Raw genomic sequence first — 15266 nt, 5'->3', positions numbered from 1 at the left:
TCCTCCGGCTCCCCACATATCTGAAAAAGGACTTCTCATAAATGTCATCCTGGCAGGCAAGGCATGTTTTTGTGGAGTGTTGAAGAAAAGAGTCCAAGTGAAAGACCGCAACGCCAGTAATTTTTTTTCAAACCAGTTCCAAGTGGCTATGCTCTGGCAGGATGTGAATCTGTTGTGGGAACTGGAGAACAATGATAAACTCACTTGCCCAAGATCAAACAAGTGACTGACAGAATCAGAAAGAAATCCTGGAGCCGTTGGTTTCAGTAGAGCTAAGGTTTCACTCCAATCTTCCTGATTCTCCATCCAGCGCTCTATGTACTGGTCTATGCTGGCCTGAATCAAAACGCTTAATCTTAATGCTCAACAAACTGGGAAGATAAGGTCTCTCCCTGTAAGATAAGTGAGGTGTGTTCACTTTGTTAATATTCAAACAAGCAAATGCATTTAATAAACTTTGATCTACTAAGAGCTGAAAAGGAGAAGTAGTATTTCAAAGGAACATATTAGAAGCAAGGTTTGTGGCCTTAAGATTACCACTGTTTTAGAATTCCCCTTCCTTTTGGTCTGCGGGACTTAATGAAGATGTTAGTCATGAAACAGGGTTCAACCAGGTTTTCTTACAAAAGGGACAGCAGGAAGAATGAGAGCCGTGACACCCATCTTGACTCTTTTGCTTATTTGGAAACATTGGCAATGTGTAGGGGGTGCACGTGGGTGCACCTCCTGTGATTGGCCACCGTCAATGCTGCCGGCAGTGCCTGTGGGCAGTTGCCGCTCACCATCCCCACCCTTTGCCACCGACATTGGTAGTGGCATCTACAGGCAGTCGCTGATTGCTGCTGGCAGTGTCTATGGGTGGTCACCAACCACCAGTTGGTGCTCACCAGCCCCTCACCACCCGCCGCTCACACCGCCTTGGCTGCCTGTGGGAGCTCCCTGCTTGCCACTGCCATGCCACGGCCACCGCCACCTGCAGGCGGTCACCATGCCCCCCCAGCCTCTGGGGGCACACGTTGTTCATGTTTGGAAAGCATGACTTATGAGGAAAAGCTGAAAGAACTAGGGTTATTTAGTTTGGCGAAGAGAAGATTATGGGGGGGATTTTAGCAGATTCAGGATGCAGAGTCAGGATTCAGAGCACCCAGAGCTACAAGGGGAGGCAAAAGGGAGTTGTAAGTATTGAGTTCATTAGAAAATCAGACTTATTGTAATCCTTCTTTTGATATGCTGAGATGTCAGCTTCTATGACTGCCTCCTACAGTCTCCTAGGGCACCTGTACACAATGTTGTTTTTTTCTAGCTAAAGATAATCCCTGGGTTTATTTCCCTCTTGCAATGTACCATGATGATTCTTTAGTTACTCTCAACTCCACCTTCATACAATAGAATACAGTTTTATTTTGTATGGTCTCTTTTATTATATGTCAAAATGCTATACAAAATACAGTATGTATCTCAGACTGCTCTATACTGCTGTAAGTATGACAAAGCATTGTACATAAAACAGTAAATCTTTCAGTCACAAAGTTAATAACAGAAAAAGAATACATCTGGCTAGAGAAGAGATTTGAAAAAGGATGGGCAGAGAACAGTGTGTTGTTATCCCTTGTGTTTCTTTTTATCCACTGATTGTATAGTTAAAAATAAATAGCCCCTGCCCTGGTTTGTCTGACAAGATTTATTTGTATTTGCCACATGTAACTGATGATATCATTATCTTTTTGGCATTTAATTAGTTCTGTAACTTTCTACTAACCTTTTATTAAAGTTAGAAGATAAACCTAATGAATACATGTGTTTATAATGTGCCAACCTCTACCCTACACGAGTTCTTGGGGTACTTGAAAGGGGTGCTGGTTTTCAGAACTGGAAAAGAGATCACACTTAATCATACTCCTCTTTTTGGTTGATGTTTTCTTGCATACAACACACCCTGAATAAGGCAGAATGAAGAAATAAGGAACAAAAATATTTTGGGAAGTAACTGAGGAGCAGTAGCTCAGCTTGCTGATTGTTCTGCTCCCCATGGAGCCAGTGCAGAGTTCTTTTCGCTTTCACACAGCAGAGGTTTAAGCAGCAGAAACCACTGTTACTGTAGTTTAGAATGTGCGCCCTAATTTCAAGGAGGTTTTTTCTTTTTTAGAGAAAGGTGTATGTTGTATACAAGAAAATATGGTATTTTCAAGCTCTGTCTTTACTGATTATAGATATGCCTCCAGAGCCAAAAAGGAAAGAAGGGGTTAGGATGTGCTTATAAACCAACACATCTTTATTGATCCATTTACTTGGTTAGCTCCCCCCAGTATCCCAGCCAGGGTAGCTGTGAGGGGCCTGTGAAGTGGGGGGCTTCCCTTCTCCCACCCCACACCCGAGCCTCTTAACAGGGTCAGCACACAGCTGCGGGCTTGGCTTTGTTGTGGCCAGAGCTGGGGGGGGAGGCAGGGCTGGGGAGGCTGCTGGAGTGCCCTCACCTGCTGTCCAGGACTGGTGCAGGCAGGCTTGTGCCCCCACCGCCGTACCCAACAGGTGAATGCCTGTTTGGTTCGGTGGTGCTCTGACTCATGGCACTTTACAAAAAGCTCTAAAAGTTAGAGTGCCTCACCACCAGGCTGCCTGAACATCTGTAGGCACCTGTAGAGCATCACAAACCTTAAATAGTTTAGTCCCAAACAGTTCTGCTGATAGAGGAAAGTATTTTATGTTTTAAAGGTGGGCAAATGGAGATATAATGAATTTCTGACCTAAATTTCTAGAAATAATCCATTAGGTTTAGATGACTACCATGAGAAAGTTTGAGCCTGTATTTCTGAGGCACTGAGAATACACAACTTGAAACAAAATCAGAGAGACGGACCTTCAAAAATCTGACCCATATTATCTTATATTAGTACCAAAACAATGAGGAACTAAAAGTCTGATGCCTTCCCCTATAATTATTTTTCTGTTGGAGTTTATAAATTTTCCTTGTATTTTATATTTCCTTATGTTTACATCTGGTTCTGCTGTATTCACGTTTTTGGGTTGTTCTGTGAGTATGGTTCTTTTTATCAAAAAAGAAATCCCGCTTTATTTTCCCATCTCATTAGCTCTGGCAGTCTTGGTTATTATAGACTTTCATTTTACTGATTTTTTTGTTGGTTTGTTTACATATTTGAATGAAAAGTACAAAGAATCGACTGTTCTCAAAAAGCCAATGTCATGAAAAACTGTTCACAATCAAACTGAACTAAGTTTTTTCAGATGCTTCTATTTACTGTCAATACAACAAGGTACTTTCTGGTGCATGATGTGTCATGGAGTGCAGACAGAGAGAAAAAGCTTCCACTCCTGAAAGTCCCCTCACTGCAAGCAAATCTTTTCTAATCAGGCTAAGGGCTAGTTGTCCCTGAAGTTTGCAAGATGAGTTGGCGGACCTTGCTAGTATGCCTCCTGTACCCTTTATCAGTTTAGGACATGTATAGTTGCTCGGTTGAGAGAGCTCACATATAAACCTCCACAAAGAGAGTGGGTGGCCTAAAGAGGAACTGAAGCCATGGCTGTTCCTGAGCAAAACTCAAAGGAAGCTAGACAGCTTCAGCTGAGGGAGTTAACTGAAATGTCTGCATATCCATGTATAAATATTTACCCTTCGGTAATTAATTCTATTCAGGGATACCATTCTGACATGAAGTTAATGCAGTTACCAGAAGAAATGCCTGGTGTAAGTAAAGCCTAGCTCCTTTGGTTACCCAAAAAGGTGATTTTAAAACCACAACGTCAATATTGTAAAAGTGCTTTCCCTTCAGTGCCAAAGTCACAGGCATGCCAGTTCCATGACATGCCGTATGCACTTGTGGATGGTGATCAGTGGAACATCTCTGGGCTCAGTGTCAATGTAAATCCTATTTATTTTTGGTGACTTTTGAACCATGCCTGCTAAGTTAATGATTATGCTGCAGTACCTCTTGGCACAGTGAGGCACTGGTGAGAGTTTAAATTGTTAACAATGTTGTGTTTTAGATTTTTCTGAGAAAATGTTCCGAATCCTGGCAATCCTCACCCTGAAGGCGCAACTCCACCTCATGACAGGTAAAACAGCCTTTTTTTCAACTGTCATCACTACAAGGCATAAGAATTCTGCTACGGCCTGCAATAGGCATTTCAAAGTCTTCAGTCAATATTTTCGTAAGTGACTAGTAATTTGGGGAAGCCTTGGTTGTGTAGCGTAGATGCTTTATGGAGGCCTACTACAGGTCCTTCACGGAGGCCCAATTTTCAGAGGATGAGTGCTCAGCACTCTCTGAAAATGAGATTTCTCATGTTGTGCATCCATAAATCGAGACATCTATAGTTACAAGGGATTTTAAAAATCTTAGGTAGTTTCCTCCAGATGGAACCTGTTGATTTTTCCACATGCAAGAAATATGGACTTTCTGGTAATATTTTTTATTGAACCAACTGCATAATTGGGAGGGAACTTAGAAAAGTTTGGGGGCACAATGCACTCTTCTTCAGATCCCATAAACAGCCATGTTATTAACCTATTCATTCATGCTTCACTTGGCTTTTTACATCTCTTCTTATTGACCCATCTTCCATCAACGTGGCAGGTGAATTCTTAAATCATCTGATCCTCCTTATCAGAAATTTGTCAGGAGAACAAGTCAACGAACGGACATTTTTGTTCAGAACTGCTGATTCATCTAATTCAGGGGTGGGCAAAATGTGGTCCGTGGGTTGGATGCAGCCCACCAGGCCATTCTATCTGGCCCGCAGGGCCCCTAAAAATTTAGAAAGTTAGTATTTATCTGCCCCAGCTGCCTGTCATGCAGCCCTCGATGCCTTGCCAAAACTCAGTAAGCAGCCATAATTGCCAGCCCCTGAATTTTGAAATGCTTTGTGAACACATGTCAGATTTTACAAACTTCCAGTGACACAGAGAGGAAATAAGTGTTAGTCTGAGGTTAGGCAGAAGGTAGGGTAAGACGGCACCTTAGGAACTAATACACTCAGATACATAGGCAGGGTTCCTCCAGATGTCCATCTAATTTCCTGACAATTCACTAGGCAGATTTCTGGAGACCCCAATATTTGCATGGGCTGTGGTTCTGGGTCTGCTGTACATATTGCACCAGAGCTGGAAGCCAAGCCACAACTAGAGTCAGTGTTTTTAGTACCTTTAGGCTTCTGGCTGCTCAGAGGCCCTCAGCTTCCTTGTTCCTTCCCAGTCTTCTAGCTTAGGTCTTCAGGCTCTGTTTCATATTAAACCTTTCTAACCAGTTATTTTTTTCATATTATATATTTGAGCTTCCTCTGTTAAGACTAAAAGAACCCTACATTTCAGTTTGAAACTGAATTGAATATTTTTCAGAATTTTCCACGGAACAGAAATTGTGATTTTCAATCAGCTCTACTTGTCGGGTTTCTGGAAACCCAATAAGCCATTCATGAACATTCAGTGCAACTACAGTATATGACTTCGATTAGATAAAAGTGAAACTAACCAGCAAGTAACAACAAAGGCCTCAAGGGACTGCAGCGGGAGGCTCTTCGTTGCAGCTACATCTAGTCCAGTCCTATTCTTAAACTGTTTATAATTATTAAATATTTGGCTTGATGTAGCACCCAAAGGCCCCATATGCCAGTGCGCTATAAATGTATTAGAAGACACTGTTAGGGATGAAAGACAAAGGTTAGGGAAGAGACACCTTCTAACTTAGTTCTCTCTCCCTGGATAACAGTAGTTTGGCCCTCTAGGGAACATATCAAGTATTCAGAGCCTTATTCAGATGGTGTAAAGCCAGCTGAACTGCCTTTTTCAGACACATCTCTTATGCAAGTATGTGATCTTCTGAGCATTTTGCAATCATACATATATATATCTTCACATCACCCCAAGGAGGTAGGAAAGTGCAGCTATCTCTGTTTTAAAGATGGGGAACTGAGGTACGGAGAGATAAAGAGATGCACCTAAGGTCACTCAGAAGGTCACTCTATGGCATCAGGGAACTGAACTGTTTAGTCGCAAACTTGTGAAGGAACAGCTGAACCATCTTCCTTCTTTAGGGCTGGCTCTGGGTGGGAGCCTGGCCAAACCAGCATGTCACCCTGGCTACTCCTGGCAGCTGCCACTTCCGCTAGTATAATTCTTGTTATTGCAGCCAGTGTAAATAGGGCAGCGTCAGGGCCAAGCCATATAGGGAGGTAAAAAAGAGGTCTGATTTACTGCCCCCTTCCTTCCTGCACCCTGTGCAGCAGGCCTAAATTGAAGAAGTTAGCCTTTTGACTAGAAAGAGACTAGCAGAATGTTAGAGGGAAGAGGTTGTGACAGGCTTTGAGGAGACTGAATTTCTGGGGCTCTGTCACTTATTCCTGTGCCCCTGTGATTTCACTAAAGAATTCCTAGAAAAGAGAGAGGCCCGATTCTTCATTATGGCCCAACTCAAGAATCAGGGCTCTAAGAAATTGATTGCAGATACCAGCTCTTCAGCCAGGGTGTCTTGATGAACAGTCTGTCCTAACTTTGACCGCTACCCACCAACTTTCATGGGTGGATCAGGACAGAAGCAGCCCAAAACCAGGCATAATGAAGCTCCGCTCTCCCAATTCTCCTACACTGCCATCCTCACCCATATCTTCACCTTCACATAGTCTGTCCTTTCCATTATCTTGAGGAGAAGGCAATTAGCATAGGAGGTAGTAGAATTGCTTTTGTCAGCTTTTTGTGGATGAAGAGTTCCCCTATGTAAGGGGAATTCTTCACTGACTGTCTCTGGACATTTTAAGATCACTTTGTACTACATACATAGTACAAAACAGGCTTAGCAGACAATAGAATTTAGCTGAAAAAATGTGTGAAATGCTGCTCAGGATCAAACCTTCACGTTGCTTGTTCTTAAGATGCAAATGGAACTTATAGCACATGCATATTCCTTCTTTCTTTTTGTATTTCACTTTCACCACCAAGTGCAGCTGAAACACCATCTTCTGTGTAGATATTATCTCATGAATAATATAGATAGAAAAGGAAGTTGCATGCAACTGAAAAAGCAACCACTCTACTAAAGAAAAATGAAACTTTTTTTTACTGGTATGCCTAATTGATATTCAAAATTTAAGGGCATGTAAATAATTCTCTGCATTTCAGTTTTGCTTATCGCTAAAACTATTTTCAAGCACTTCTGAATGACACCTACCAGCATAGCTAACATTAAAATAAAAATAAAACATATTGAATGTTAAAGTGTAAATGACTTTGTATCTCAAAATTTTACGGAATAAACTATGTACAGGAATAAGTGTTTCAATGACTGTGGCCTCATCTACACGAGATGCTTACTGTGTAGTTGTTACTATGCAGTCATTTAGTACTTATTTATACAAGTACTAAATGATTGCACAGTAACCAGAACTACTGTGCTGGTGTGCCAAGAAATGGGTGTTATATGATGCTGACTACCCAGTAGCTTGTGACTACTGTGCAGTAGCATTGTGTCACACTTCCTACCATGTGACACTACTGCGCAGTAGTCACGGCAGTCAGCGTTTCATGTAGATGCAGCCTGTATGGCTATAATGTCATTCAGTGTACTAGAGGTGGCTAACTGAATAGATCATTTTGCCTTAAGTGTATAAATGAACTTGAACCTTATGCTGAAATAAGTACATTGGCAGGATTCATTGAGCTCATTCACAAGAGTAAGGTGCTACTCCCTTAGAATCAAAAGTGCAGTGGTAAGTCATGACTGTACTATGTGGTCCTCCTTGTTCATACATTCCTTTGGGCAGATGTACTTACAATGGGCAAAAACATTTGCATTTGTGTAATATCCCAAAAGTAACACTTGATTTACACTGGTTAAACCAGTGATTCTCAGTCAGGGTTCTGTGAAACCCTGGAGTGCTCTGAGATCCTTTTAAGGGTGCAGTGGGGTGCTGCACAATATTAGCACTGTTAGATGTGAAAACACCCATATGATTCACAAGATGAACACAGGGATTTCAAATAAGAATCTATAAGTCTGACCTACTGTGATCTTTCTGATTACTTTGCAGCAAAAAAGTTGCTCTAATATTTTTCCATAGTCAAGAAACAAATGAAAGCTAAGAACTGGCATCTTCTGAGGGGTGCCTTGAATCTAAAAAGGTTGAGAACCACTGACTTAAAGGTTTAGAATCGCCACAGATAGTTGTTCCTTTTCATGGAACGTCCGGACCTAACAGTTACACTTGTACTTTGTAACTTGTATAAGTTCCAAATCTGTATATTTGTCATACCAGATGGGTCTTCCTTATATAATGGTCCATTCAAAAACAATCATGAGCTATTTCTGAGAAAAATATTTCTGTAGAGAGCCTCAGCTTTTTCTTTGTTCTGTTTTTTTGGACTCTGAAATCAGAATGAAATAAAGATAATTTTTATTTTTATGCTACTTGTATGGTGAAAACTGTTACTCATAGTACCAAAACAAAGCAAAAGGGCTGCAAAGTCAAAGACTACTCAATAATTGTGAATGGTTGATGACTTGCCACCTTTTGTCTTAGAGGCAAAATAAGAGGCAAAGTTATAATATGTGCCTACTCAGTATCACAATTTTTTTCCTTAGGTTTATTCGTAGTTGAAGTTCCCCAGGAACTATACACTGTAGAATATGGAAGCAACGTCACCATGGAATGCAGGTTTCCAGTGAATGGAGAGTTAAATCTAAAACTCTTAAGTGTTGCTTGGGAGCAAAAAGAGCAAAAAGAGCAGGAATCCAAAGAGGTTTACACTCTTCATAAGGGAGAGGAAATCCTTCAATCTCAACACAGCCACTACCAGGGAAGAGCAACATTGTTACGTGATCAGTTGAAATTGGGGCGCTCTGTGCTTCAAATCATGGATGTCAAGCTCACGGATGCAGGGTCTTACCGCTGTCTCATCGACTACCAAGGAGCTGATTACAAATACGTTATTTTGAAAGTAAAAGGTTAGTGACCAGACTCTCGCACATGGGTAGCGGGTTAATTAAAAGTTTGGTTTTTTACATGTGAAAATCAGCATTAAACTTCTCCTTCTGCTACAAAGTTCTCTGGCTCAACCCATGGATACACCAGGACACCACTTGTGGTAGCTGGTTGAGAGAGTGAGACAGAGAGATAGTAAAGGTGACCTTTTTGCCACCTTTCCTTGACTTCTGAAGCCTGCTTTGATCTCAGTACTACTTGGAGCAGCCATCTATTAACCATCTAAATAGCTGGACATTCCATAAGTGATTGTCCCTGTTGGAGTAGGCCCTTGTTGTCTTACGTGTTTCTAGCAGCCTAATATATATTAATAACATATATAAGCACTGTTAAGCCATAATTTGCACCAGTTTAACTAAGGCACTAATTTAACTATTTGCACCAAGGCACTTGTTACTAATCATGCCGTGGCAATGAGCTTGCAAGGGAGAAACTTTTCTTGTGCAGTCATGGAGATGCTAGTGGTCCTTTGCCTTGGGCTTGCAAGGACTGACTCTGTTTCATTCCAATATGATGATAATGCCACAGCTGTCTCTTACGTGACATCACTCAAACATTCTAAATGTCCATTTTTCTCCCAGATGGCCCAAATTGTTTGCATTATATCACTACTATGATTTCATTTACGACAGTAGTGCCCAGAGACCCTGATGGTGCCCCATTGTGCCAGGCTCTAGTATTCTGTATATCAGGGGTTGTCAACTGGGAATACATGTACCCCTGGGGGTACTTGAGAAGGCCCTAGGGTGTATACGCGGGCAGGCATGGATGGAGCACTGCCACGTAGTATCCTGTGCTGCCATGCAGGCTCTGCTCACCCAGCTGGATGTGAAGGGCAGGGGAAGCTTGTAGTGGCAGCTGCTGCCACTATGTATTCAGTTACACGCCACCTGCCCCCTCCCCCTGCTTCCGGGGGCCAAGGGTACACTGACTCAAAAAGGTTGAAACCCCCTGCTGTAGATCCATGGATTCCAAACTCACTATTTAGTATTGCTCTTCAAGGAGTTAACTGAAGAAAAAGGAGTTATTGTAGGCCTGAAAAGGATTGAACAGTCACTTCCATCATTTCAAAGTGAAAGGGCATCTGATATACATATATTGTAAAAAGAGAGGGAGGAAGGGAGAAATAGTAACAAATATTTTTAGGAGTAACTTTACTATTTTTAACAGCAAGTAAAAATTTTCACAGTAACTCAACTTGTTCTTATGTAGCTTCCTACAAGAAAATACACATCCAAAGAAAAAATAAACCAGATGAAGAGAAATTGGTTTTAACTTGCCAGTCAGAAGGATTTCCCCTGGCTGAAGTGATCTGGCATAATGAGAAGAATCAGAGTATGTCTGCAAATACTACCTACACACTGACCACAGATGGACTATACAATGTCACCAGTATTGCAACAGTCAAGCCAGAAACAGGAGAAAACTATAGCTGCATATTCTGGAATAAAGAATTGAATGAAGCGACTTTGGCTTCTGTTTCCACATTAGGTTTGCATCTATCTTTGAATCTCTTTGAATTTGTACATGGGGGCTTCCCCAAAAAGGTACCTGTGTGAGCATGTGACTGATTGATTCTAAAAACAGATTACATACTTTTATAGCTACATTTTCTATATATGTAATGCATGATTGACTGTAGGAAATTGTGATGCGGCCTAATATAATACAATGCTACAATCACTAATATTGTTTCCTAGAAAGCAGCATGGCATTTTTAAAAAAAGAAAATAAGACAGACATTATATTTGCCTTTGGAAATCTGCCATTTTATTAATGTTTCTGAACTCAGTTCACTATAGCCACTTTTGTCATTTCTCTTCTAAATTCTAGGAAAGCTCCTGTTTGCCCAGTTGCCAGTACAATGGTATTCTTCAATATAAACCTCCAATATGCTTGGTACTCTATTGCCTGGAATTGTATCTAACTAGTCTTCAGTATACAGACTGATGATTTATAATGGCACTTGCTAAATTGCCATGCATAGGATGGACCAACAGTTATTTACTGTAACGTCCCATTACAACAATATGGCAGGGGAAAATAGCCTTAAAAGCGTACATAAGAGTTTACACTGACTCACTGTAGTGACCTTATACTTTGCCAACATGGTACAAAGAGACCTTAACACAAATGAGAATCAGGCTGGATTATTTTATAAACTATATTTGCTTATTTTTTAATAGGTCTAGTCAGTTCGGAAAATGTTGGACAAAAACCTCCAATCTTATTTATCGTCCCTACGTGTGTAATAGCAGTTATTTTCCTATCTGCAATCTTGATTTTTTGGAGGAAAAAAACATTTACAAAGTTTCATGGCAAAAAAGGTACATTTTGACTTTTTTAAACACGTTTTCTCCCTTCCACTTTGCACTTAAGTGACCTTTCAGAACCTAGATGATCTCTAATCTGAAAAAGAGATTGCTTCATTTGTGTTTGCCTTTATTTTCCTCATCACAAAGCACAGGAACGATCCAGATTATATGAATACAATTATGCTATATGCCCTCACTATTTGCAGGTTCAGCATTTGTGGTTTCAAATATTCGTGAACGCTGAACCCACTTCTTAAATATACTTAAAGGAGCTCCATGCTTGCCCCCATGCCCCCGCAGGCACTGAGATCATGAACTCAGATGGCATTCGTGAACACAGTGCCTTATTCACATATTTTGCCATTCATGGGGGATACAAGAACATATCCCCAGCAAATGGTGAGGGTTGCCTGCATTCTGTTGGTGACAACCATCCATCCTCCTGGATCATGGTGTATGCATGAGAGCCACCCAGACCTTCCTGAGCAGGAATTTTTTGGAGGAGTGGAGGCTGCCTAGATCTTCCATCCTCCCCTTTGGCCACTGAGACAGAATCCAAAGACCAGATGTTTGGTGCCTCCCTAGCTGTAGTTGTATAAGTGTCTGGGAATCAAGCCCAGGTTTCCTGCATAGTAGACAAGGATTCTACCACTGAACCATAGGGTTCATACTCTGTTAGAACAGTATTATCTATATCTATTTGTTATATTCGATTTACATTCTTTCACTTCTATCTTTTACTAGATGAAGAAAAACAGAGTGGAAAACAAATAACAGTAGCCTATTATTCCTCTCTGGTTTTGTTACTGAATCATCTCTCCTGTAGATGAGCTTTAATTCCTGTAATACACAGCTAAGTTGGAATGAGGATGATAGGCCAATCCTTGTAGCGAAGAACAGAAGGGTTTGACACTGTACTTGGAGAAGAAAAGAACTTTGGAGAAACCTATGAAAAGCTTAAGAGCCATAAGCATAAGCTCAAAAACCTGTTTGGGATCTACAAATCTATTGGATTGGATTGTTACTTTTTAAGTAAAATTTTCTAACTAGTGTTTGCCTACATTTGCTTTTAACAGACAAAAGACGACAAACCCATCACTTATCAGGAGAAGAGAACAGTAAGTCACAGTTCTTCAAACTTTCTGTTTATGGCTTTTTCTTTCTAATGGTACCATCTGCATCAATAGATGAACATTTAAAGCATGTTAATGCACAAGGAAACACTATAGAATTTAGAGTCTAAATGCTACTTTCCTTAAAGCTGCTATAATCCTAGTAAGAATGCTTTTCAGATTCTAAATATAGTCCCTTAGCTTTCCAGACAACATCAACATTTGTAAATGATAAAGTACAAGCCATCTCCCTTCTGAGGCTGTATCCTTTCTGGTGGATATGAGTTTTCCACACTTCAGTCTGGAACTGTAAAGGATGCTCAATTAACTCCGTTTCAGAAAGCACGGAGTTTTCTGTAGTGGTGATTTATAACTGTTCATACTTTTCCTTCATCTTTTGACTCAGATTCAGTATAAGAATTGATGTGGCATTTGTCTGGAGAGTATTTCCTGTCCTAATAGATGGACTAGATAACCTAATAGGTCTTTTCCCATCTTTAACTCTTATGAATGAATAACTTTCTTTGACATTGAAATTTCTGCATAGTAAAGAGCAGGTGATTTCCAAATATCTCAGACATTCACAAACCATATCACACCAGAACTTTCCCTTTAAAAAACAAGACCAATATCAAGCTATAAACACTGATAACATAGCTCTAAAAATCCCTGTTTCTATAGTCAGGTTTGTGATACTGTAGTTGAAAATCTGCATAAAGTTTATTCAGCATTACATGCTCTTAGTCAATAACATTTTGAAGACAGAGCCAGGAGAAAATCAGCGTGGAGGATTGTTTTTTGCCAGGGACTAGATTCCATACATTATAGCTAAAATAATGGGTGTATTCTGATAACGTTGACTTGTATCATAATGTGGGTACAAGTGAATCTGACTGGCCAAATTAAAATTTTCCTGACAAATGTAACCCACATGGCATGTGGTCAGTGTAGCTGATTTTGTTTTGACCACCTTCTTCTTAAGATCATAATAAAGATGTGCGAAGAGAGAGGGATAGTGGCTACTAGGTTGCAGTACTCCAACAATTTCTGGTGCTCGAATTCTCAAACTGCTAGAATGGTCTCTTGAAAGCCACTGGAACTGGGCATATGGTCATTTGAGCATCCTTGAGACTGCTCTAAGGTTCTCGATGGGCTAACAGTGCTCCCAAGACCGAAGGGTTAGTGAAGTACACAGAACAGAGCTCTGGCACATATGAGATTGTGGTCCAATATTGGGAATAGCCTTTGGAGAAGCAAGCTGAAGTTTCTAAGAATATCTATCTCATACCTTCTCCAAAGTTCAAATCAAATTGAAAATCTGTTCCATTTTCCCACCATAAAAAGACAAATCAGAAGGGAGCCTTGGTGACAAGATGACTCTAAGCTTGTACAGAAGAAGCATAGATTAGGAATTGGATTAATGAAAAATGGGTTCTTCATAGACTCAATGGGCTTGCAGCAGCTCAAATAGAAGCAGTGCAAATTTGAGCCGGGGATTTCTGCCTCAGTGCACATGCTCAGACATGCACTTTGGTGTGGAGCAAATTGTGCCACTTGGGGCAAAATAACCCTGCCCCAGATCTGCAGCCAGGGGGACATAGAGCCCAGGGCCAGCTGTCCCCAGCAGTATAAAAAGCTGCCCTGTCCTGGCCTCATCTGTACAAAAAGCTACCCTGGCAAGCAGCTCAGGTCTACTCACTCTCAGGAGCTTCTGGGGCCCAGCCACTTAGTACCTGGGGACACTACCCCTTGTGCCAGCTGGACTGCTGCAGCAGCATCCCAAATCCATTTTTAAAAATACCCCCAAATCCATGTTTTTCCACAATTAAAACAAAAGACCACTCTACACACACACACACGCACGCACGCACACACACACGCACACGCGCACACACACATATTTAGAGAGAGAGAGAGAGAGAGTGATCAGTTGGACAGTGCTTTATTGGTATATTTACAGTGTTAAAGCAATGTGGAAGCCTACCAGTGTGTATCATCATGATAAAATAAATTCTAAATACCTATATGTGTTGATGTGTACTTTTGGTTTTCTTCACACATAATGGGTGTATGATGGTGGGATGTGGTGTTTGCAGGAAGTGGGTGGGAAGGCATATGGGGGAAGGCAGATGGGTGTCTGTGGAGGATGTGGGTTGGTATATGGGTAGGTGTGGGGTGATTGCTGGGGGGACTGTGGGTATGGGGGACCTTGTGGGAGGGCTGCTCAGGAGGGGTGGATCCCCTGATCCCCACAGGGTACAGGCCCCCCACACAGCACCTGGAATGCTCCCCCCTGGAAGGTCACAGTCTCTATCCCCCACAGGGCCCCAGCCCCCCTGCCCAGAGTCCCAGGCATCCTGGAGGGCCACAGCCCCCCCTCCAAGGGTCCCAGCTCCCCTTAGAGGGCCACAGGCTCCCTGCCCAGGGTCCCAGGCACCCTGGAGGGCCACAGATCCCTTGCCCAGGGCCCATAACTTACCTTTAGCAGCAGCAGCGGGAGTGGGGTGCTATGAGCCATGGCAGCAGGACCCGGCGAAGCATGTGGGGACTACGTGCCAGGCCCAGCCGGGTCCTGCCACTCTTGGGACCTGTCTGCCCCTCGGCCAGGCCAGGCCCTTGGTGGCAGGACTCAGCATGGCACGTAGGGACTGCGTGCTGGGCCCAGCCACATTCTGCCATCCTTGGGGCCCCTCAGTTGCCCAATCAGACCGAGCCCATGGCAGCAGGGCCCAGCACGGCATGTGAAGAATGTGCACCGCACCCAGATGGGTCCTGCCAGCCCTGGGGCTGCTGCTGCCTCCCAGCCGGCCTGGCCAGGGCAGCAGAGAGGCCCCAGGGCCAGCAGGACAAA

The 15266-nt window shown here is 42.2% G+C and overlaps 1 protein-coding gene across 1 annotated transcript in view; it reads left to right on the top strand.

The window, feature by feature from the left end:
* Positions 1-15266, top strand: part of LOC109323757 (programmed cell death 1 ligand 2-like) — a 37171-nt gene that overhangs the window by 15060 nt on the left and 6845 nt on the right. Inside the window, exons 2-6 of the mRNA XM_019555441.1 lie at positions 4003-4071; positions 8589-8951; positions 10201-10479; positions 11175-11315; positions 12380-12421. Coding sequence (XP_019410986.1) covers positions 4017-4071; positions 8589-8951; positions 10201-10479; positions 11175-11315; positions 12380-12421 — 880 coding nt within the window. The 5' untranslated portion in view covers positions 4003-4016. The remainder of the gene's footprint in view (positions 1-4002; positions 4072-8588; positions 8952-10200; positions 10480-11174; positions 11316-12379; positions 12422-15266) is intronic.

Source organism: Crocodylus porosus, unplaced genomic scaffold (assembly GCF_001723895.1).
Source record: "Crocodylus porosus isolate Cpor-Errol unplaced genomic scaffold, CroPor_comp1, whole genome shotgun sequence".
In the NCBI taxonomy this organism is placed as follows: domain Eukaryota; kingdom Metazoa; phylum Chordata; order Crocodylia; family Crocodylidae; genus Crocodylus; species Crocodylus porosus.
This window is presented reverse-complemented; position numbering and strand designations above follow the sequence as displayed.